We start from the raw sequence: 25437 nt of genomic DNA, 5'->3' as shown, positions 1-25437 counted from the left end.
CCTGTGTCATGCTCACTCATAAGGTTTATTTATTTATTTGTTTGTTTGCTTATATGTTTATTTTTGTGAAATGGTCTTTTGTGCTACCATCTATTTAAAGTTTGTGCAATAAAGTAACATCATAGTTAACAATTACTTGGTTACATAGGATATATACATATATATATATATATGTGTGTGTGTGTGTGTGTGTGTGTGTGTGTGTGAAGCATTTTATATTATTTAGGCACTTATAGGTTATAGTTTGACAGAATATTCTAATAGAGCATGCCATGGGAAGTCAACCTTAACATTTTCTTATATTGATATTGTTTATTTCTTACTCCTTAACAGTTCATCAGGCTCTTAATGATTTAATCTATGCCATCTTTTGGAATATCTGAAGGTACCAAAGTTCTTAATGTAGTATTTGTTATAATAAGACTAGCCTTTTAATCATTACCAGGCCAATAATGACTTTTTTCTTTAATTAATCAATATAACATTTGCTATGAAGAAACAATGCCACAGTTGTATTAAAAATGTATAGGAAAAATTCTAATTCTACAATAAGTTAGACTAAACTGTACACAATTAATAAGCTTACAATAAAATGTGATAAATTCTAGTAAAGGTGGTCATGAGTAGATTAAAAAGATTTTAAGATATGTTAGTGGTGGTTCAAGACTGTTTTCTCTTTTTAGTTTGTCTTTTTTAGATACTGTTTCTCGAAATGAATCAAATTGATCACATATTTGACCATCAGCTTCGCGATAGGAATGGCTCAAGCAAATCTTATCACACTTTTTGAGCACTGGGAAACACGTGCAGAGTATACGGTGATCCACGCGCCACTCATGAACAGCTCTTCAGTCATATTGTGCTGATAACTGCTCTGTTCAGTACGTATGTGAAGTTAACGCTTAAAAAAACACAGAAGGCATGATTTAAATAATTTGAGGTTTCCACTGACCATGGTATAAATATTGGGAGGGGGGTTGTACTTGCTAGTTTTGGTTATTGGGGGGTTATATCCCCCCCCCCACAAATGCCCCTGGATGAGCCACTTGATATGGCACTTATTCAAAGAAGTCTTTCTTTATCATACAATAGATATGTGTGAGGAACAGACCGAAATTTAAGTCGTTATTCATTGTTGTTCATAATCTTCAGCTAAAATTGACCTGCCACACAAAGTCTGACAACATTACTCCCAAAACCCCACCAGTTGTTGCATGTTATAACTAAACGTGATGCATCTGTTTGAATATAGAAAATGACATTTGAAAGCTGCAGTGGAGATTTTCCGTCACTGTTTTCCATACAATGTTGAGATGCCTTGAAAATGTTGGTGGTCCAGCAAAAAACAAGAACATTTGAGTTAAGGATGACATAAGGGTGAGTAAACAGCATTTTTTTTTGTTTTTTTTTGGCTGAACTTTTAATGTTTTGTCTTCAAATCGACAAATTAACTAAACTAGACATTGTTAACGATGGAAGCCCAGCATTCGTATCCTGAAAACAGAGCATCACTACAGCCAACGCTTTGGCGACAGAAGGCCGCTGACTTCCCTGTGGAATGCCCACCCACCAGAGGGACCGGGACGGAAGGGAGGGGCCGCGTCTGGAGATCTTGCCTAACCTGAGAGAGGTAGACTGGGCACGAAAAGAAGCCGGGGCCCCTGGGGGCCTGTAGGTGGGAGCAGCCAGCTAGTGCGCTCCATCCCCTTGGACCGAGCTCTAATTGGAGCTGCTGGGTGAGCCGGGCCAAGTTCCCTGGGAACGGGGAGAGCCTGAGGGAGGGAGGGAGAGTGGGAGGAAGTGAAGGATGGACGGATAGAGCAAAAAGAGGGGAGGGAGGTTTAAAAATAGAGCCGGCAGATTAAGGAGCATCTGAGAGCGGTGCAGGGGATCGGAAAATCCGCCCTGCATGCCAGAGCTGACCAGACCTTCGGGGCATGAAAGCCAGCTCTTCACCATCGCGGAGCAGGGCACAGCCGCCCCCTGGCATACGTTTGCCCGGTCGTCGCGTGGCACGCGGCCCAGATTGGGGCAGCGCTAAGAGCAGCGTCAGCCTGAAATGATGACGATCCCTAGCTAAGCTTTCTCACAACAGGTGGAGAGAACAGACACCTGTGGGAGATCGCACAGACTCAGAAGAACTGTCTTACACCTGGGTCCTGTGCACAGATGCACACCTCTTGTTGTGACACAAACTTTGCTGTGATAGAACAACATAAAATAATACTGAATAATTGTACACGTTTTAAAATATATATATATATATATATTAATTTCTTGTTTTCCATAAAAGTATCTGAACAGCCTCAAAGCAAGATAAATTCACATGAGAAGCAAAATTGCATAAGATATGAAGAATTATTTTGCTTACCCCACTGGCAATGTTTTTCTTCTTGAGTTAAGCACAAATATAACCAAATGTATTTGATACTTAAAATATAATAAAGGATGAAAAATATGTATTAATATTATAATCTGGATTATAAATAAATTTATCTGGTCACATTTTATTTTAAGGCCCAATTCTCAATTAACTCTGGATTTGCTGCTTATTAATAGTTGGTAAGGTAATGGTTAAATTTGTGTTCCTGTAGCTCAAGTGGTAGAGCATTGCGTTAACAAGCACAAGGTTGGGGGTTCGATCCCTGGGAACACATGATAGGTAGAAATTGATAGCCTGAATGCACTGTAAGTCGCTTTGGATAAAAGCGTCTGCTAAATGCATAAATTTAAATTTAGGTAGGGTTAAGGGATTTAAAATATGGTCTTGCAGAATAAGGCATTAGTATCTGTTTTATAAGTACTAATAAACAGCCAGTATGCTAGTAATATGCATGCTTGTTAATAGTGATAAATAAAGTGTTATCATTTATCTTATTTTTGAATGTGTTTACTGAAACAATAAGACAACATTAATGGGTAACACTATAGTATAGGGACCAGTTCTCCCCTTTAAAGCACATATTCTGCATGACTATATTCTACATCCCTAATTCTAAACTTAACAACTACCTTACTAACTATTAATAAGCACCAAATCAGGAGTTTATTGAGGCAAAAGTCATAGTTAATGGTTTGTTAATGGCAAGAATTGGACCTTAAAATAAAGTGTGACCGATTAATAAAATTATTTTTGCAGTCTGGGTCTTGAGAGAAAGAGAAGAACTATATTTGAATAACTAATTCGTTTGGTTCGTGTCTAACTGTGAAGGTAAATAATAGTGAATAAATGTATAGACAAAAAGCAAGCTACTGATTCACAACAAACAAGCAGCATTTCTTCAGTCTTTTGTGCCGCCGCTTTCTCCGCAAGCAAAAACACGAGCGTGCGTAACTATGACTGACTTTATCATCAAGCACAAAGTCATCCTCTGTTCTAGGCAGAGCATGCACAATTAATTAGTAAATCATTAATTAAGTCACGCATCGATTATTTCGGTTGCAGGGCGTGGAATGAGCTGATCGCTTTAATCAAACCCCAAACAGATTGGGAAGCACCTGGTCACATGATTGTTAATTAAAACCTGCTGCATTAATGCGTTTAAGAGGCATCCTTTAATATTCAAGCTGATGAAAAAGGACAAAAGTGGCCCTTTTTCACAATAAGACATAGCGGTTACACACACACACACACACACTCGTGCTCTGTTAGCCTGGCACATAGGGTCCGCTCATTACAACAATGCCAAGCTACCGGTTGCTAAGGAGACCTGTGGGAGAGGGAGTGATCCTGTTGCTATGGCAGCAAGCCTGCTTCCTGCCAACTGTCTTTCCCCATGAGACCTGACCATAGTAGGCAGAGAAAGACAGAAAGAATGAAAGGAAGACAGGGAATTGAATGTAGGAGAGTCGGAGTGCGCGTGAGGGTGCGTTGGGGGTGTAAGAGGGCTTATGGGTATGATGTTGAAAGAGAAAGACTTTATAAAGAACACAGCAAGCGGGGTAGCGATGGAGGAGGGGTGGCAGACAAACCACAAAACCAGAGGAGAGAATGTGCTGGGAAAATTGATAGAGTTCGAAAGAGGGAAAATAAAAGAGGCGCTTGTAAAGAAACTAGCGCCTTCCGGAGCACCATTTTCAGCCGCTCTTTCCCATGAAACGACTCGCCGGCTTACCGCGCCGCGTCCCATTGGGCTCGTCCGCCGGCGACAACACAAGATGGCCGCAAACTACTCTAATTGTTCAAAGCGAACACTGAACGCCACCTCCCAGCATGCACTTTGTTGTGAAGCGACCCGGCCCCGCTCGTTAAACTACCCTCAAACTGGCCTGGCTTTTGGGAAGTTTGTGGAAGCAGATTCCGCCTTTGCTCATTAAGCGTTACAGCACGTCGCAGCTCCCATTTATCAAATCTACACCTGATATAAGCGACGTGTCATCACAGGTGTGTCTGATAAGAGACTTGACAGAATACATATTAATTATGCTGCACTGCGCAAAAGATTAATTAAACACAAATTCAGAGGAGACGCAAGAAACAACATCGCAACAAATCAACACCCCTGTGGAAACATCATCCTGGAGCGAGACCATCGCCGTAACCAGGCTTTGAAATTTAGTGAGGGTTAAGAATTGTGCTATAATAACCCCTCAAATACAACTCACTAAAAGAGACAGACGTGTAGATGTTTGTGAAAGACGTTTTCTCTGCTTTGGAAGAATGAGCATTGTTAAATTATATCATATTGCACTGTTACTATCGGTTAGGGGTGGATAATTTCCTCAGTTGTTTATTATTCATGCAATAATACATATTACTCAGTGGCGGACTTTAAATATAAGCAAGGTAAGGGAATCAGGAGGCCCCGTCTGATATTAGCGGAACATATTTGCAGTGTTGAGCAATGTAGCATGAACATCTGTTGATTTCTTGAACAGAATGACCAGAAGTGTTAAAGTTAGATTCCACTCACAGCTCAAAACGCCGAGTTTTTGTCAAGTGCTGAGTTACGACGTAAATAAGAGATTCATTGTGCAGTGTAGAGAGCTTATTAATGGAAAGTCCTGAGATCGCAATGAACTGAAGTGAATGACAGCTTTTAATGATTATAAAGGGAGTCATAATTTTATAAAGTCATAATTTTATTTATCTTGATGTTTCAAAATGACTGTCTCATGTGCTTTTCCTAGGCGTGCCTGCATCGATTTTATTTATTTTATTTTTTTGATAATGTCTTCTTCTGTGATCCGAAAAATTAAGGTAGCCTAATGACTTTAGAACAGCATAAGGTTGACTAATTATTTACTGGTTGTGAAGGGAAAAATAAACTATAAACTATGAGAGCGAGCACGCAAAATAAGGTTTAGGCATAAAAGACCACATAGATATTGTGTTGGGGCCCCATAACTGGAATTTGCTTAGGGCCCCTCAAATCACTAAGTCCGCCCCTGATATTACTGTTTTTATTAATAACCATTGCTATATAGAAGATAACCTTGTCTTGTCTTGTCTTTGTGAAAATGTAACTGCTATACTGAATGAAATAGCTTAGACTTCTTCATGGCTATTGTCTGAATAATTCATTTCATTCTGTAGCCTACAGATCTGTATACTAGTGTTAAATGCTGTTTTTGACAGCATTCATAACATTTCTGACAGATTTTTTTTTTTTTTTCGTTGCCATACCAAATGTGGTATTTTGTCAGAAATAACCTGTCCGTGGGCTTTTTTGATTACTGTCAGTTTAAGTGCTGATGATGCAGTGTTGCCAGATATTGCTAAGAAAACAAATTAAAAATAAATAAATAAATAAATCAAAATAAACCAAAATTAGTTAAAGTCTTTTGTAAATAAGACAATGATATCGCTAACACTAAACTGTTACTTTCCTCTTTATTAACTTTCTAAAGTGTCAAAGGTGGGGTGGAAAAAACAAGTCTAAAGATGCTAATAATAGTTGGATCTGGCAACAAACTTTCACTCGCGACTCTCTCAATCATCATTCACTCTGGCAGCATCTCACAGCGATCATTTTCATACCAGGGGCGCTAAGCATTCTTGCAAGCTCTTTAAACTGAATTATACATGCAGACACTCATACGAGGAGTTTTAAACTGCAAATTAGTCATTAAGAGAGCAAATGTAATTTTTGTACATAAAAAATTTACAGAGGTCTAGACCTCATAGCTGGCTACAGCCAAGGAGACAATGTCCGAAAATGTGGGAAGACAGAGAAAAGGAGATGATATTGATCAAGCTCAGGAGATGAGGGTCAGATGAGGAGAGAAAGCTGGCGAATCTACTGTCTCAGATGTAAATGGGTTTTTTGGCTGCCGTTAGATCACAATTGGTTCCATACTGCCATGCTCTTCTGCCTTTGTGAGGTTTTTCGGCTTGATTACGGCTCTCATGACAGTGCTGCTTAAATGAGAGACAGAGGAGCACTGGCACATATTCTCCCACAGATAAAGTGGGAATAAAGTTGGTTTGGGAAGGAGGGGGCTCTCGGAATTCTCAGGCTGTTAAAGACATCTTCCTGTCTCTCTGTCCGGGTCTGTTTCTCATTCGCAGGGAATGTGGCGTCTGTCAAGAACGGGAGTCTGGCCTTCCACACGGACACACACGCACATATTTGTTCATTTGTTTATGCACACATTCGGAGCCACGGCCATTATTGACTTATTCATGCATGTGTTTATTTCCAGAGCACGGCGTGTCTGCCGAGCCCCTCTGTTCCCCCCAAACCTCTTTACAGGGGTTATAGGGTTCACTTGGGATTCTCCCACATTAGACGAATCTCTCTAATTCAACATGAACGCCACTCTGCTCGATGTCTGCCAATGAATTCGTCCCAATGGAGTTGGGACACATCTGAGATGACTTTCTTAGAGATATTAAAGAGATCTCATTTGTGATTATTCTTTCCTATGGGTTTGTCTTAATCTTTGGTCTGAATCTATGGGAAAACGTAAGGTAGGTCCACATTTCTTTGAACAAAGACAGCCCAATTAAGTCAGTTTGAGTTAGGGTCTGTGCGCCGGAGAGAGGGGCGGAGAGATGGAGCGCCGAAGAAAGAGGCAGTCCATAAAAGCAGTCTAACGAAGGGGAAAAAGGAGGGAAAATAGAGGAAGAGGAGTAAAAGAGGAGAGCTCGAGCGACTTTGTAGCCGAAGCGAAGCAACTTCTCGTTTTTTTTTTTAGCTCCTCAATGGGAAGACATATGAAATATTAATAACAGCTCTAGCCATCGACTTCAGAGGCCCGCGCTAAAACTTAGTGTCTAATGAGACTCAGCTCATGAATTGCTAATGAGGATGCTTGGAATGTGTGTTTTAAGTGTTTGTGTGCATGCGCGTGTGTGTTGCGATGGGGGGGAGGGGTCATTTGGTTGTGTGTGTGTACGCTCGGGGGTGTGTATGGGGGATGCAAAGTCTTTGGGAGACTTAACGGAGAACTTCATTAAAAAGCCGAAGTCTATACACACACACTGCGAATATTCAACAGCCTTACATGCATACACACACACTCGCATATCACTTAATAAACAGACTCCTAAAGACATACAGACAATATATTTCTTGTCACAAAACAGTGAATGACACTCTGGTTTTATAATCGTAGAGTTGGCATATATACGAAAGCTTTTTAAATCTTTCATTCAAATACTGTGACGTTACACATACCACCTACATTTTAGAAAACTCTCTCTAAAAAATTCTCTTTTATTTTACATGTGTTCCGAATGACTGGCATATTTCTTTTGAAAAAAGAAAATGCAAAATGTGAATATCTGTGAGTTTTGTGAGTTTCAGAAGAGAAGAAGATCTTCAGTGTACAGTAACTTAGATAGTAAGTTATGGAATTGCAGCTTTGTGGTACTTTTATGGTAACTTTTAGTCATTTTTTGAAGCTCAACATTCTCAATACTCATTCACATTCATTGTGAATAATATCTCCTTTTGTTATCCACAGAAGAAAGAAATCGTATGGGTTTGGGACGATGAAGATGGTGAGTACATGACGCTATGTTTTTGGAGGCATGAACTGTTCTTTTTTAAATATAAAACTGATCTAAAACCCTGTGATAATAATGTGACGGACTGCTGATCTTCCCAAGCAGTACAGTGAGAAGACATCAAGCCATGTGGACCATATTAAATCAATTCTTTGTCAATAAGCAGTGAAGCCTCAAGATACAGTGGCATCCGTGTCGAGATACCCAATCTGACCTAATTTTTGGCCTTTTTGACCTGAATGTACAGTACTATAATGTACAGAAAATGTGGCTTTTTGTGTGTGTTTTCTGGCACAATAATGCGAGTGTGTTTGCATGACTTGGAGAGTCTGAAATCTACATGCACTGAAGTGCTGAAGTCTGCTTCTGCACATGTGATGGAGAGATTATGTGTCAGTGTGGGTTTATTCATATATTCGGGATAAACGTTGGCCTGCGACATTCCTCTCTTCTATATGTCTGTGTGTGAGTGTGAGTGTGTGTGAGTGTGTGTGTCTTTCCGCCTCAGTGGTGCTGTCGGTGGGCATCGCTCAGATTCAGAGAGAGAGAGAGAGAGAGAGAGAGAGAGAGAGAGATCGGCTTTGTTCAGAATGGAATTCTAGCATACTGCTTACTATGCAGTATACAATGAATATTATTTTTAAATAGTATAGGGAACTGTGCACAGAATTCAGTGATAAACATTTTAGAATTTTTTGTAAAAATTATTAACTTTTGTGTTATGTAAAAAAAAAAATAATAATGATGATAGTTAAGTTAAAAATCACAGATGTTGTATTATTTCTGGTTTATTGGAACACATCGGGTGCCCCACTGCATTGTGGGATATATTTATATGCTGCACATTTTGGCAAATGAAGTAGGTCATCTGAGTATTCCTTGCATGCATCATTTTGCATACTGTGCTTAGTATATAGAATACAGAAATAGTAGGAGTAGTAGTAGTATGTCATTCTGGACGCAGCCGCTGGCTTTGGGCTTCTCATTATCTGTCTTGAGAGGAGAAGAACGCAGGTCAGCCAGCTCACTGTTCACAGTCACGCAATTAGAGCCGCAAACACACAGCCGTCTCTACACATATCCGTCCAATTCACAAACTCATTTCAATTTATGTCTTTGAGTGTCTCCCAATCATAGTTTTTAAGGGTTTAATGTTTTTTTCCTTTCATGCTGGCCTCATTCAGAATAGCATACTAACATACTATGTACTCCTACTATTTCTGCTATATGCACATTTAATTATTTATTTATACTTTTATTCAGCAAGGACGCATTGAATTGATCAAAGGTAACAGCAAAGACTTACACTTTGCTACAAAAAAATCTGTCCTTTTAAACTTTCTATTCATCAAAGAATTATGAAAAAGATAATGTATTATGAAATCAAAAAATAGGCAGGATAATAGTTAGAAATGTTTCATGTGACACTGAAGACAGGAGTAATGAATAAAATACATTTTACAATATATTACAACAGAAAATAGAATTCAACAGTTACAATACAATTAGTGCTGTCAAACGATTAATCGCATCCAAGATAAAAGTTTTTGTTTACATAATATGTGTGTGTACTGTGTATATGTATTGTGTATATATAAATACACACACATGCAGTATATATTTGGAAAATATTTACACGTATATACATTTATATATTTATATTCTTATATTTTATATTATATATAAATATATTTAATATATAAACAACATATTTTTTCTTAAATATATGCATGCATGTGTGTGTATTTATATATGTACATTCAACATATATTATGTAACAAAAACTTTTACGATGCGATTAATCGCGATTAATTGTTTGACAGCACTAAATACAACAGTTCAAACAGAATTTGAAATTATTATATTATATTATATTATATTATATTATATTATATTATATTATATTATATTATATTATATTATATTACCACTTTGCAATTTAAAGAAATAATAATAATAAAAAAAGTGTTCATAAGAGTTCATTAATTGTGAATTGGTCTACACTGGTCAAATAACAAACAGGAGGAGAGGGTAAAATATTATTTATGTCGCTGTGGAGCTGTAGATTCAGAATATCTGAATATGGCACAAGAATACCTAGTTACAGCAGCTGGTGTTTATGTTTTATGGTAATATTTGATAAGTATACTTTTTATGAAAAGAAAAAAAGTCATAACGTAAGGTTATGAAACCAAAGAAATAGTATGTTATGCAGAGCTGAAATGGCGTCACTCAAGAAAAGAAGCTCCTAAATCTATCTGCTTTTGACATCGATCTAAATCATCTCAAACAGTAAAAAGGACTGTTTCAAGTATATGTCTGTCTCATTTCAATTCTACCACCCCTCTTCCAACAGCCTTTTCCTCTCTTTAATTCCCTCATGGTTTTCTTTCCTTGGCACTAGTTAATACACAGATTAATGTTACTATTAACACACTGATGGAGTCAGATGGCAAGCCATCAAAGACAATAAAGATGCTTAATGGAATCCAGGATTTGATGTAGTCAAAATTTAGGGTGAGGCTATAAATCAAAAGAGATGGTAACTCAACCAATTAAATTAAAAAAAAAAAAAAAAAAAAAAAAAAAAAAAAAAAAAGTGTGGGAATGTGTATGTTAGAGCAATAAAAAGAAAATGAACACTAGATTCTAAAGTCTAAAATTCCTTAAAGAAATGGTTCACCCAAAAAAAAGAAAATTCTGTCATTATTTACCCTCATGTCGTTCCAAAATGGTATGACTTGCTTTCCTCTGTGAAAGTATTTAAATATTTAATTTTAATCAAATGTCTGGTGTTTTTTTTTTTTTTTTTTTCAACGTTTTTTTTTTGTTTGTTTTCAAAAACTGTGCAGTTACCAACATTCTTCAAAATATCTGTATTTTTTTTTTTTTTTTTTTTTTTTGTTCAACAAAAGAAAAAAAGAAAAACAAAACTCATACGAGTTTGGAACGAAATGTATGTGAGTAAATAATGATAGAACTTTCATTTTTGTGGGAACTGTCCCTTTAAGGAATATGTACAAGATTCCAGATGTTGGGCCAATGCCAAAGCAAACTGTGACTATCGTTTATGCCAATATGTATGGATTACTAAATACTTTTGTCACAACTGACCACCAACCTCTGATAAAAACATCCTCACTTTTGGTAGTCTGACAAAGTCAAGAAAATACACAGTGGTTGCATTGTGGGATACACTGTTGCACACACTGAGCTCTGTTGTATATTACACACTACAGAGTTTGGAAAAATTTAGTAGGTCATTTGGGTATTCCACGCATACAGAAATATGACATCAGACATCACAATCCAGCCAGTTATCACAGTGCGGATAGGGAGAAATTCTAAAAATGTAAAATAAAAAAATAAAATAAAAAAAATAACAACAATTGGAATTTTCAGTTTATAATACGAGATTCTTATAGGATTCTGCTTTGGTCCCATTAGAATCCTTTAGGACGGGTTCCAAATATTAATATAAATTCCAAAAGAAATAATATATACATTCCTTTAAGAATTTTCAAGAAAAGAAAGAAAAAAAATATCTGCATGTCATTACAAGTGTGTAAAAGATAAATCATAAAAAAGAGAAGCCATAAAATCCAGACTGAGAGAGTGAGAGTGGCAAGCGAGACACAGAGGGTTCATTCCAGGCTATGTGTCGTGTCTGAGAGTTAGCAGTGACATGGGCAGCATATTAAACGCTGGGGCCTGCATCCTGACCCACTTTCATCAAACTGACAAACAAAATCCACACACTGTCTGCTTCATAAAAATATCCCACCACACACAGACATATCAGCACACGGACACACGCATATCTACCATTTAGCTATGCAAATAAAGAATTTTTTCATCATGAAATATGTGGAGAGAGAGAACCGTTTGCATTTTCTTTCCATGACGAGAAATACCTTTGAGAAATTGCCTCACGTAAAGAGAAACATGACCTTGATCTCAAAACATCGCTCTGAACACACTTTTCTATTCTGAATGAGAGCGGCGAAATCTGTAGGATGAAGTCAGACTGAGCATCGAGAAAGACGCAGGTAAGGTCGTGGCACACTCTCTTTTCCTGTCTGAGCTGGTGGTTTTAGGCCTGAGTAATGTCGATGTCGACGGTCAGTCTGCTCAGTGAGACGAGGGTCAGTCCTACAGTGGATGAGGAGCACACTGGCAGGCTTTCCTCTGCGCATGCATTAATCATGGCTGCTCTTCTCTCACCCATTACAGCTCATCAATCTCAGTTTGCCCAGCGCTCCAGTGGGGGGGAATCTTATGAAGATCTGATTAAATATGTAAGCACCTGATAATAGCAGCACATGCCAGGCTTCAGAGTCAATTGTCCTTAATGCGTACAGGCTCTAGCGAGTATCTAAGAGACTGTGGTCGGGGTCAGAGGTCACAGAGGCGTCTGTCCTTTCATCTAACTTACTTGATTCTGATGCTGAACTGCTGTAGGCGACAGGTCCAGGGGAAAAATCTCACCAAAGAATCTGAATATAATACACAGTCTGCAGCAACATCGTTTCAGAAAGCACGGGAACGTAAAAGGGTGTGTGTGAGCGTGTGGTGGTCGGGATTGTTTGTGTGTGTGTGTACTGGTAAACATGGTTTATGAGGACACTTCCTGTGTTCCCTTTAAAACAAAAGGCTTAAAAACATACAAAATGGTGTTTTATGAAATTAAAAAATTGCCAGTAGTTTTCTGTGAGGGGTAGGTTTAGGTGTAGGTTTAGGTTTGGGGTGATAGAAAATACAGTTTATACAGTTTAAAAACCATTACGTCTATGGAGAGTCCCTGTAAACCACAAATGCAAGTATGTGTTTGTGTGTATGTGTGTGAGCAGAGCTTCATGGCTTTAATTAAGGTGGAATCAGAGCAGGATCTGTGCTGCCGTGATAACGAGCCTCATCTGAATTATTAACGAAAGCTGCACCCCCCTGGACGTGAAATCCCGTCAGACTGTCTCTCACACGCAACAAACAATTCCAGCACATGCATGTAATAATGCACAAATAGTATCCAGCCATATAAAAGAACTGTGGTGCAACACATCAATGTATATAATATCTATGCAACATCAAACTGTTCTTCTTGCCATACAATTATGAACTATGATTTTATTTTATTTTTTTCTTAGCTATGGCTCGGTTAATAGTTATTGTTACATACTGTGCATTTGAGTGTAATGGGATTATTAAAAAAGAAAAAAATGTAGGGTGGGGACTTGTTTCTAATTATTGGTTGCTGACTGGATTATGAAATGTGGCCGTTGCACTCAAAAACTGAATGTGAATTTGCAGGCGATTGTGGAGGGGCGGAGTTTAAACCGACTATATTACTGGAGAGACAAGTCTGTTGTTTTACCGGAAGATCCAGCTCTAACATTTTGATTAAAAATTAGGAGCTCATTTATTATATATATATATATATATATATTATATTCATATATATATATATATATATATATATATATATATATATACTCACAACAAGATCATAACCTGCATCTACAAAATGTATAGAGCACGTTATTGGACAAAGATCTGTCTACACTCCAGAGTGCAAGATGTTTAGTCCATTTTCCTGGAAGCAAAATTTTATTTTTAAATATGTATGATCTGCTAAGAAATGATTCAGTCATTTTTAAGAGTAAACTAGCAAATAGATGACGCCAAACCAACAGAGCATTCAACATTTTGCATTTTCCTGGTTTAGCCAACCAACACCTATTAGAACGTCCATTTATATCATAAAGCATTTCCACCACAATGCATATGTCAGTGCATCAGGTTGCCAGGTGCAGTCAAATCCTTCTAGCATATCTTTTTACTGACTAAAAATTGTATTTATTTTTAATTTTTTTTTTAATTTATTTTTATTTATTTTTTTTGAGTATTGAACTGTGTAATCTGCTGTTGGTGAGGTTTTGTTTCTGTTCATGCCAAGTCAAGTCTATTCAAGTCTATTCATGCCAAGTCAAGTACAGTATGTTCATGCCAAGTCAAGTCTATTCATTCCAAGTCAAGTCTGTTCATGCCAAGTTAAGTCTATTCATTCCAAGTCAAGTCTGTTCATGCCAAGTTAAGTCTATTCATGCCAAGTTAAGTCTATTCATGCCAAGTCAAGTCTGTTTAAGTCTGTTCATGCCAAGTCAAGTCTGTTCATGCCAAGTCAAGTCTATTCATGCCAAGTCAAGTCTGTTCAAGTCTGTTCATGCTAAGTTAAGTCTATTCATGCCAAGTCAAGTCTATTTAAGTCTGTTCATGCCAAGTCAAGTCTGTTCAAGTCAAGTCTTTGTTTTGGATTTGTTTGGATTTTGGATTACCATGAAATACAAGCTGCACTTGGGTTCATCACAACTCGGCCTCAGAGGACTGTTTGTTACAGAACAGTAGTGTCTGTTTACATTTAAACAGAACAGTAGTGTCTATTTTACATTTCACATTTAATGTTGGGAAACAACCAGCATTTTTGGGCAATACTGCCACCTACTATGCTGGAGAGTCAGCCAGATGCAGTAAAGGCACTGAATTAATTCTATAGCATGAACATGATATTGATGTATCATTTTTTACATTTTACAGTCATTGTCAATACTGGTATATATCAACATCCCTACAGCCAATCACAATGGATTTTGCCATTTTTGTATTAAATATGCATCAAATGGGTCTATTGAGAATAAGAATTAATACTTAAAGTCATTGTGATTTTTCTTTCAAATATCTCAACCACTTATCTTATCTCCAACAATAACCCTCATTCTAATTTATTTCTGTATGTCTTGTTTCAACTCTACACTATAATATGCTTTCTCTTTTTTTCTTTTTTTTCTTCATTATCAATCTAATTCTACAGAAAATCCAGCTTCCACACTGTAAATGCCAAGTTTTCAGTATGGCCGACTGCGCTGCAGTCACTTCTACACAGTCTTTGAGGGAGTAACAATGTCAGTGTTTCTCCAGAGCTGAGGGCATCCAACTGAACCACGGCTCTGGCCAAATAGCCTGGCACTGAGATCTGCCCTGCATCAATGCCAGGCTGGCCAGCGCTGCCACAGCTGGGGTGAATGAGGAGCCCGGTCAACAATTACTAAATTACTGCCACTGTTGCTCATGTATCTCTTTCTGTTTCTCACTCTTTTGTTTCTATGTGTGCTCATTATCTCCTCTACAGCTTCTGTGCCTGTTCCTCGCACATTAACACTCAGTTATGAAGTTATATAGTTACAACAATGAAGATAAAAGGCAAGTGTTTTTACTTTGAATTTAGCATCTGTCCCCTTTTTTCTAAATTGATATCCTAGATAATTAACAACAATCGCAAATGAGACCTAATATTCTAACCAACCAATGTTTCTCCAAGAAAGGAATGAGATTGGATAAAATTCTTACTTTTGCTTAAGACTCCTGCTTCTCAGATATTTCTCCTAACAAAAAAAAAAAAGCCTCAAACATTGCTCATCTGATAATCAAAATTCTCATCAATACCTTTCCAGACTGAATGTTTTGAACTTTACTATCTATAAATAGTAAAAGCTATAAATTCTTAGTGTATGCCAACAATTGTATAATTTCTGTCTATTTTTATTTCTCCTCAAGGAAAAATATCTGAGGAAAAGTGAAATTTAATGGAGATCTCCACAATGTTCTTTGAAAAATCAACCTCTGAGCTATATAATTCTACTTTGGCTATAGATAACACAACAGACAACATCTCCAGTATATATTCTCAGTGTCTGGAAAAACCTATAAACCGCTGTAGACACACAAGCATTAACAGTGAGCCCCATCCCATTACTTATTTTTAAATCTCAGATAAACGCAATAAATACTTGGAAGGCTTGAGGAAATCTGATTAGCGATTTCATACATCTCAACAGTCAGTTACAGGATGTGACACACTCTTGGTGTACTATTATACCAGATGCCTCACATCAGCAGGCTCTTCTGAAAACCTCACGTTATACCACAGATACGTAGAGACACTTTAAAAGAATGTGAACATAAAAGCAAAACACTCCAACGTGGCATCCCTCCATGAACCACATGCATTGGTCATTTGAATGAGCCATGCGTGTTCTTCATTGCCCTTCTGCCCGCCTTACAACAGTCATAATCCGAGCCGTAACACAAAACCAGAACTATTAATAGCAGTTAATTGATGCCAAAGACGGCGAGGCTCAATGTCCAAGCCAGCCGAGAGACACGAAACCGGCTGCCACAGTTTAGACAAGCCGCTCTCGGACAGGATTACACAACAGCTATTAAAAAGTGCTTTCAGTGGCACTGGCTGTATGTGATCTCTGTCTGCTCCAAACCAACTTCAGGTCCATCATCTATCCATCTGTCTGTCTGTCTGTCTGTCTGTCTATCTATCTATCTATCTATCTATCTATCTATCTATCTATCTATCTATCTATCTGTCTGTCTGACTGTCTGTCTATCAATGTTGTATAAGAGTGCTAAGGAGGTTCTGTACATTCCTAAATAAATATGTTTGCGTGTTTTTTGTGTGTATTGTTTGTGTGTAGTGCACTGGTCCGTATGTGTCAGAATTACAGTAAATGCACATTAAAATCAGCTGCCAAATGTTAGGGGGCCAACATGTGTGAGCATGGTCTGTTTTCCACAACCTTATTTTGATTCAATCAAGTTGTTTTTCTCCATTTTTTCCTCCTGTCAGCCAATCAAATCTCTGGCCTTATGGGAACATATGAGCGACATACAGCTGCGCATGCCTGGGCAGCACAAACAAGTCATGTAAGGAATTAAACCAGATTTAATTTCAGTTTAAAACTACAGGCTTAAGATTAGTTTAGCCCATCTCTTTGTCCTCTGTATCCAATGAGAAAACAAGGCTTTAGTGCGAGGTAAATATCCCATTTAGAAATATTAAAAACTCCTGTTGTTTTGATGATGTAATAAAAGGCCTGTGTGTATCAACTATTGCACACATATGAAAAACAACAAAACATTTTGTAAGACAAGATTAATCCAAACAAGAGCACGCCATCATTTTAAACCAAGAGCAAATAGAGCAATATATTTTTTTAATTAATATTAATATTATTAATACTGATGTAATAACCATATAATAAAATAATATACAGTTTAAAGATTTTATTTCTATATTAATTCTAGGGTATTAACTCTGATCTCTAATACAAAAACATAATGTTCTTCTGGCTGGTTTTGTATTTTATCTATAAAAGGCTACAATAAATATCTCCAGCCGCTTGACTTCATAATTTTCTGTCATTCTGGATGTTTTTGTGATGTGATCTCGGTGATCTAAAATGCTAGCCAGAAAGCCACAAACCACAGGGAGAAACAGAATTCAAATTCAACTGTGACTGACTATCATTTTCTAACTTAGACGTCAGTGCTGAGGGAACCCAGAGAGAGAGAGAGAGAAAGAGAGAGAGTGAGAGAGAGAGAGAGACAGACAGACAGAGGTCCCTTGGGTTCTCCATGAAGCTTGTGCAGTGAGAGCATGTGCATACAGTTCAAACTATCAAATCTGATCTAATTAAAACCTTTGAACCATATGACATAAAAAATGAACAGTTGAAACATTCAACGTGTTTTTATTTTATTTTATTTTATTTTGCCAACCAGTGTGGTGCAATTATGCGTTTGCATTTGCTTCACTAAATAACCCTTTTCGATTATGCAATGTTTTAATTACAATTTTACACCGGCTATTTTATTTCCCGTAGTCTTTTGGATGGATGTTAGGACTGAAGAGGACACGGCAGAGGGAGGGAGGTTATGAAGAGGAGGAGGAGGGTGTTGGAGAACTCAGAGCAGATAGACAGGCGTGCGTGGCCGACGCGCGGGTAAACGGGCCGGACTATGCGTGTCCCCCAGGTGACCTGCCTACTCCAGCTCATCTCACTGACCGCGTCATAATCCAGCTCGATTCGTGATAAACGCGATCGCTGCGTCAATATAACGCTTTAAAATATTGTAAGAGCAATGAACTCACTGAACTCTAGCTCTACCCCCGACGTTCTGAAAGCGTTTGCACGATTTAGTGACCGGCCCTCACAACGTGTCAAATGCATGTAGGTATCTGGCACGAGCGACAAACTGCCTTTTGTATAATGCGAGATGCCTACAGAGCATGGAGCATGCAACACACACACACACACACAAGCGCGCGCGCGCTATCAGGTGCATGGCAACCGTACCTTCCAGCCAGCGGAGCTATTGCTGTCTCCTTTATCCTTGAAATAGGGCACAAAGCGCACCATCCAGTCGTAGATTTGCGACAGGGTGAGCCTTTTCTCGGGGGTGCTCTCAATGGCACGCGTGATCAGATCCGCGTACGACTGGTTGCCCCACGCGTTCCGGCGCGACGACTTGGATTTGCGCAGCTGGCCGGCCACATCCAGCGCGGCGCCGGACATGCACGCAGGGGCGGCTGCGATAGGAGCAGGGGCGCCGGCTGGATGCTTGAACTCCGTCGGCGCCCCTCCGCTCCGGCACGCTGGCACGTTACGCGGCTCCACTTTCACCGGCAACGCGCGGTTCTCCTCCTCCGGACACGGCAGCGGCCAGGTGCACGACCTCGGGCGGCAGTGCGGCTCATAGTCAGCGTCCAGTTCAACCTGATGCGCGTCTATCCCGCTGCTCTCCATCATTAACATGCTGCTTTTGAGCGTCACAAGGCAAGGTCAAGGGGAAAAGCAACAATGCGCCCTCAAATCCAGTGAGGGTAGACTGTGTGGGTTTCTCTCTGTCTGTAGTCTTTTTTTTTTTTTTTCTTTTTTTTTTACAGCAAATGCAAAACGTGAATAAACGCAGAAGCACCGGAATCCGTGAATAGACTGCTCATTCTCGTTTCTCTGGTCTGCTGTGGTGTATTAAACGCGCAAAAGCATCCAATGCATCGCGATGTGCAACAGTCTGTCTTCCATATTACTGAACAATTCAGTCACACGCAAGCGGGTGTCCATAGGGCTGAGGTGCTGAAATCACACACCCATCACTGAAGTGTCTCGCGCGTGCAAAGTCCCTTTAATCGCGCGCTCACACCAACTGTTGATTGCTTTGACAGACGGTCTGACAGACACGCTTGTAAATCTATCTCATCAAGAAGGGCGAAATCAATTTACTTCCTCTGGAGTCTGGCCACAGTTTCCGTTTGTCTGGAGCTCTCCCGTCCCTTTCTCTCTCTCTCTCTCTCCGCAGATTTGTAAGCGGTCTCTCTTCGCACGAGCGCAGTCACTGTTACTGATAGTAGACACGGCGTGAATGAACCGCGCGATTCCGCCGCGTCTTCTCACGATTATGAATTTCCCCACGCGTTTTTTATTTTTATTTTTTTCTCCCTTTTCTTTGCGTAAGATAAAATATTCAGACGAACATTCCTTCCACATCGGTTCACGCCTGTTTGCGGATGACTAGACTGGGCTGTAGCGGCGGATAAATGCTGCTATCAGATAATTGGACGGCGCTTGAATCAAGTCACTCCCTCCAGAACAGGTTTATCCGGGGGACGCGCATCTTCTACCACACAACATGCATGCCTCAAAAGACAGATTTACATGTGCAGAGTTTCCTTGCACGTCCATATCTCATGGCAAGTACATTTATTAACATTTATTCCAATTAGTACGCTGTAAAAAAAAAAAAAAAAAAAAAAAAAAAGTTTCAAATTAATTGCAAATTTACTAGCAGCTTCTTTTACAAGAAAATATTACTATACATACAAATTTCACATTCATTTCAATGTTATTTGCTGTTTCTTTGTAATCTACTGTTAATTTACTAGCAGCTTCTGAATGGGGAAAAAGTGTATTTAATACTTTCCCAATTCCTAAGAAATCATACTTCAACTACCATTCAGTTTCACTATTGTACTTGTACTTGGATTGAATCCAATATAGGCCGAACATAGCCTAATTCAAGTGAGATGAACAAAATGTTTCTATTTCCAAATGGAATAAACATTGGAGTCTAATAAACAGGTCGTCTATAGTGTCTGTTCAGTTAGTAGGGACACTGACTGGAATGTATACTTATAACTGACCTAATAGTTGAATATGTATTAGTGATTAATTGTTAGTAATAGAACTGTATATGTACAATCAACGGGAATAGTCCATATTAAATCTAATAGGTACAATCAACTGAAATACTAGCAGTAAGTGAATATGGGGATCTGTGGAAAATAGCCTATATTGATGAAAAAAATGGAAATTTGTTGGATGTAAAAAAAAAAAAAAAAAAGGTCACGCGTAGCAAAAGAAAAAGTGCTAGGCCTATATATATATTTCCCGATTTTGCACTGAATTTATTTCTAAGATAATTTGTTTGGAAATGCAATGCAACCTGTTGCGTTGACAGGCGGAGGGATGTGAGCGGAGGGGCCATGCATGCATTTAACACGGCTTTACTGCCCACATAATGGTAGACCCCAATGAAAAACGGTCGAGAGCGGCTATTCATGGATGCATGTCAGTAGATAATCTCCACCCCAACATCATATTATCCACGAGAGACACCGCAGCGACAAAAACACTTTGCCAAGCGTGCTTCGGATGAGGAGGAAACGAAGACTCTTGGAAAGCGTTTCTCTTGTCTGTGAACAAGCGTGACATTCAATGCGCGGCTCGCGTGCGACTCGCTGATAAATTGACCGAGGGGATTCCGCCCACGCCGCGAGCCACAGCGCGCCTATCAGATTCTATCGAATCTGACAGGGGGCGGGACCAGCGCACGCGCTTCCCCAATCACCGCCCGCTGCCAGACGCCGCTCCGCTCTCATTGGCTGTGCCGCGGCACAGTTGGGCGGTGCCAATCTGCACGTATAAAAACCGTAACCCCCTTTTTGGGTGGAAAATCCCCCAACGGTGACGTGATGGTGGACCGTTGACAGCTGGTCGTCAATGGCAACCTAATCCTCCAATGCTCTGTAGTCAAAGGCTTTCATCGTGATTAAATGCTGTTTTTACAACATAAAATGTGGAAAAGAGAGGGAGAGCGAGAGGTACATGCAGAGGAAGGTAGGGATAAGAGATAGAAATGCTGTAAATGAGAACAAACAGGGGTTTAATTCACAACACATGGGCCTGTGGTTTTGGAAAGGAGATTTTTATGCACCACAATGAAGTTGTAACAGGAATGTGGTGTGACTCCTACAGTATGGAATGAAAACACTGAGCCTGAGCCAGCTGAACAGATTTAATGGCGTATTCACCTTAGCTGCGAGAGAGCCCAGGGCAGATACACAGGGCCGGGGCTAGTTGTCACAAGAGCTATAGAAGATTTATTAACGACAGTCCAATTACAGGAATGTGAGTTTTAGTTAGCTGTGGTTTTGTATGTAGTTTTCAAACACCTAGTTCAAAAATACCTTAAATTATAACTTTTTTTTAAAAAAATGTATCAAATTCTGTCCACCAAACCAAAATTGCAGTGTCATATTTTTTATTGTGGTTGTGTAACCATAAAGCAAGTAAATGCAATAAAAATATGCCAACATATGCAGGTGCATCTCAATAAATTAGAATGTCGTGGAAAAGTTCATTTATTTCAGTAATTCAACTCAAATTGTAAAACTTGTGTATTAAATAAATTCAGTGCACACAGACTGAAGAACTTTAAGTCTTTGGTTCTTTTAATTGTGATGATTTTGGCTCACACTTAACAAAAACCCACCAATACACTATCTCAACAAATTAGAATATGGTGACATGCCAATCAGCTAATCAACTCTAAACAACTGCAAAGGTTTCCTGAGCCTTCAACATGGTCTCTCAGTTTGGTTCACTAGGCTACACAATCATGGGGAAGACTGCTGATCTGTCAGTTGTCCAGAAGACAATCAATGACACCCTTCACAAGGAGGGTAAGCCACAAACATTCATTGCCAAAGAAGCTGGCTGTTCACAGAGTGCTGTATCCAAGCATGTTAACAGAAAGTTGAGTGGAAGATGCACAACCAACCGAGAGAACCGCAGCCTTATGAGGATTGTCAAGCAAAATCGATTCAAGAATTTGAGTGAACTTCACAAGGAATGGACTGAGGCTGGGGTCAAGGCATCAAGAGCCACCACACACAGACGTGTCAAAAAATTTGCCTACAGTTGTTGTGTTCCTCTTGTTAAGCCACTCCTGAACCACAGACATTGTCAGAGGCGTCTTACCTGGGCTAAGGAGAAGAAGAACTGGACTGTTGCCCAGTTGTCCAAAGTCCTCTTTTCAGATAAGAGCAAGTTTTGTATTTCATTTGGAAACCAAGGTCCTAGAGTCTGGAGGAAGGGTGGAGAAGCTCATAGCCCAAGTTCCTTGAAGTCCAGTGTTAAGTTTCCACAGTCTGTGATGATTTGGGGTGCAATGTCATCTGCTGGTGTTGGTCCATTGTGTTTTTTGAAAACCAAAGTCACTGCACCCATTTACCAAGAAATTTTGGAGCACTTCACGCTTCCTTCTGCTGACCAGCTTTTTGAAGATGCCAATTTTATTTTCCAGCAGGATTTGGCACCTGCCCACACTGCCAAAAGCACCAAAAGTTGGTTAAATGACCATGGTGTTGGTGTGCTTGACTGGCCAGCAAACTCACCAGACCTGAACCCAATAGAGAATCTATGGGGTATTGTCAAGAGTAAAATGAGAAACAAGAGACCAAAAAATGCTGAAGGCCACTTTCAAAGAAACCTGGAAACCCATACCACCATACCACCTCAGCAGTCCCACAAACTGATCACCTAATTACTAGGCAGTAATTAAAGCAAAAGGAGCCCCTACCAAGTATTGAGTACATGTACAGTAAATGAACTTACTTTTCAGAAGGCCAACAATTCACTAAAAATGTTTTTATTATTTTATTGGTCTTATGAAGTATTCTAATTTGCTGAGATAATGAATTGGTAGGTTTTTGTTAAATGTGAGCCAAAATCATCCCAATTAAAAGAACCAAAGACTATTTCAGTGTCACAGTGTCAAACTCTGTGGTTCCCTCTTCTGACCATCAGAGGGCTCCCTCACCCGAATATTGACTCTTACACTCTCACACTACATTTCCCATCAGCACCGTATCTAGGACTGATGACCCAGCCCAGTTGTAGCCCATTAGCTGGCCTATTTAAGCAGTCTGTTCTTACCATCTCATTGTGAAGTCTTGTATTACTGCGGTTTGCATTTCTGAGCAGTTCCCTTTGTGTAGCCTGCCTGTTGTGACCTTATCTGTTCTTAGTGTTTGACTCTCTGCTGCCTGCCCCAACTTTAAGCCTGTTTACTGACGACGATTGTGTTTCCCCTCTGTCACTGTGTTTGCTGGTGTTTGACCATTGCCTGTTTGACCACAATTCTAATAAAGCCTGCTTATGGATCCCACTTCGAGCGATGCCCTGTTACAGAAGACTTCGCCATCTCACGATCCAGCAGCTATATCTCACCTGTCATCATCACTTTCTGCACAGGCTTGTCAACTTGCGGCACACCAACACCAGTTGAATCGCCTCACATCTCTCACGGAGGAGTTAGTGAAAGCACTCTAGAATCTCCATGTTTCTCCACTGCCACTACACCATCTGACGCCACCATTACACACGCTGTGGAAATACCATCTAAAGTGAGTCCTCGTCTAGCATTCCCAGAAAAGTTTGACGGTGATCCAATGAAATGTTAAGGGTTTATACTCCAGTGCTCACTGTTTGTGGATCAACAACCTACACTGTATTCTACTGAGGCTGGTAAGATCGCCTTTGTTTGTTCCTTACGCACTGGCAAAGCATAGGAGTGGATCACGGCAGTTGCCATCGATCGGCTACTAGAGCTCTCTCAGGGGAAGAAGACTGTGGCCGAATATGCACTCACATACTCTTGCTGCTCAGACTTCATTGGTCGATGACAGGCTTAAAGTACTGTTTAGAAGAGGATTAAGTCATGAACTACAGTCTGAGCTGGCCTGCCATGATGAGGGGAGAAATTTGAATCAATTTATTGAGCTCACAATCCAGATTGACAACCTCATCAGATCGTGAAGATCAAAAATTCGTAGCACTTACCGAGTCCCCGTACCCGCTGCCACTGAGGAAACTGAACCCATGCAAGTTAATTCTTATCACTTATCAGCTGAAGAGAGAAATCGTTGACTATCCCAACGTCTCTGTACTGTGGTCAGTCGGGTCATCTATGAATCTCCTGTCCTTCACGGCTGCACTCTGAGTCTCAGGCGTTGGTGAGTTTTCTTGTTGATGCACTTAATCCAGATCTTTGTTACGGTACCTGTTACTATCACTGTAAATGGCTGTCAAATCACTACCAATGCCCTCTTGGATTCTTTATGTCTAAATAATTCGCTCAGCATAATAGCTTCTCTCTAATCCGTAGCTCCTCTCCTTTGACAGGGGAAATGATAGATGGACGGCCGCTGGGCTACGGACAATTTACATTCTTAACACAAGAATTTCAGATCCAGACTGGTATTCTTCATTCAGAAAATATTCAATTCTACATTCTCCCTACACCTCACATGCCTGTCATCCTTGGATTACCCTGGCTTCGCAGGCACAACCCGCAAGTCTCATGGAAAGAAGGTCAAATCATCAGATGGAATGATTCATGTTCCCACAAATGTCTCGCTAAAGTCTCACTTCTGTCTGTCCAGTCCATTACTGTGTCTGAGGAGAAACCACATGATCTCAACCTCCCTCCTGAATACATGGATCTGTTGGTGGCCTTCAGTAAAATCAAAGCATTGAAACTGCCACCTCACCATGTGATTGTGCCATCGACCTACTCCCAGGTGCTACACCCCCTAAGGCTCTATCCCAGCCTGATTCGGAGGCCATGAAGCAGTACATTAAGGAGAAATAAACAAAGCCCATGTTGCAGGTTAACCACCACTGTCGATTAATGGGTACATAAATCACTCAAGATATGTATATCATTTTTAAAATGTCTCAAAAATGGCCTTAAAGGACAGTTTTTTACATTTTTGGTATTTTTACGTTTTTTTTACGCAATTCGTGATGACGTCACATTGGGGAGAGAGTGGGAGGAAAGGTAGCCTCAGCCTAGTATGATGCGTGTTCCAGGCAACCCGTAACCCGTGTTTTTTCAACCTTAAACCCGTGAAAGTGCACTGGAACGGCAGTCAAACCCGTGACTTTCCCACCCGTGAACTCGTACTAGATCGATATACTCCGAGTTTCCGACGTCCACAGGACGCGAAACAACAATGACAGCCCCTACGGATAATACTGCCTACGGACGCAGTGTTTATGCAAGTGGTACATGTTGAAAAAACGATTTTAGGACAATGTAACGTTGCGATAAACACTGGGAGAGGAAGAGGTGGCAAGAGCCAACATGTATGATGGCCCGCAGCCTTATAATTTTGAACCAGCCAGACGTGAGAGAGCAAATGAGAAATTGCCAAGAACTGATGGCCGACAAAGCCAATTAAATGCATGGTCCGAGGAGAATGAGTGGAGAGTTGGTGAAGTGTCCTGGTGAGT

General features: G+C 39.8%; 1 protein-coding gene across 1 annotated transcript in view; it reads right to left on the bottom strand.

Moving 5' to 3' along the window:
- The window catches only part of LOC109072744 (forkhead box protein O6-like), a 29774-nt gene extending 10259 nt beyond the window's left edge, over positions 1-19515 (bottom strand). Inside the window, exon 1 of the mRNA XM_019088949.2 lies at positions 18157-19515. Within this exon, the coding sequence (XP_018944494.2) occupies positions 18157-18615 (459 nt within the window). The 5' untranslated portion in view covers positions 18616-19515. The remainder of the gene's footprint in view (positions 1-18156) is intronic.
- Positions 19516-25437: the final 5922 nt, after the last annotated feature.

The sequence above is a fragment of the Cyprinus carpio genome, chromosome B19 (assembly GCF_018340385.1).
Source record: "Cyprinus carpio isolate SPL01 chromosome B19, ASM1834038v1, whole genome shotgun sequence".
Classification (NCBI taxonomy): Eukaryota; Metazoa; Chordata; class Actinopteri; order Cypriniformes; family Cyprinidae; genus Cyprinus; species Cyprinus carpio.
The sequence above is the reverse complement of the archived record's forward strand: the minus strand, read 5'-3'. Positions and strand labels throughout refer to the sequence as shown.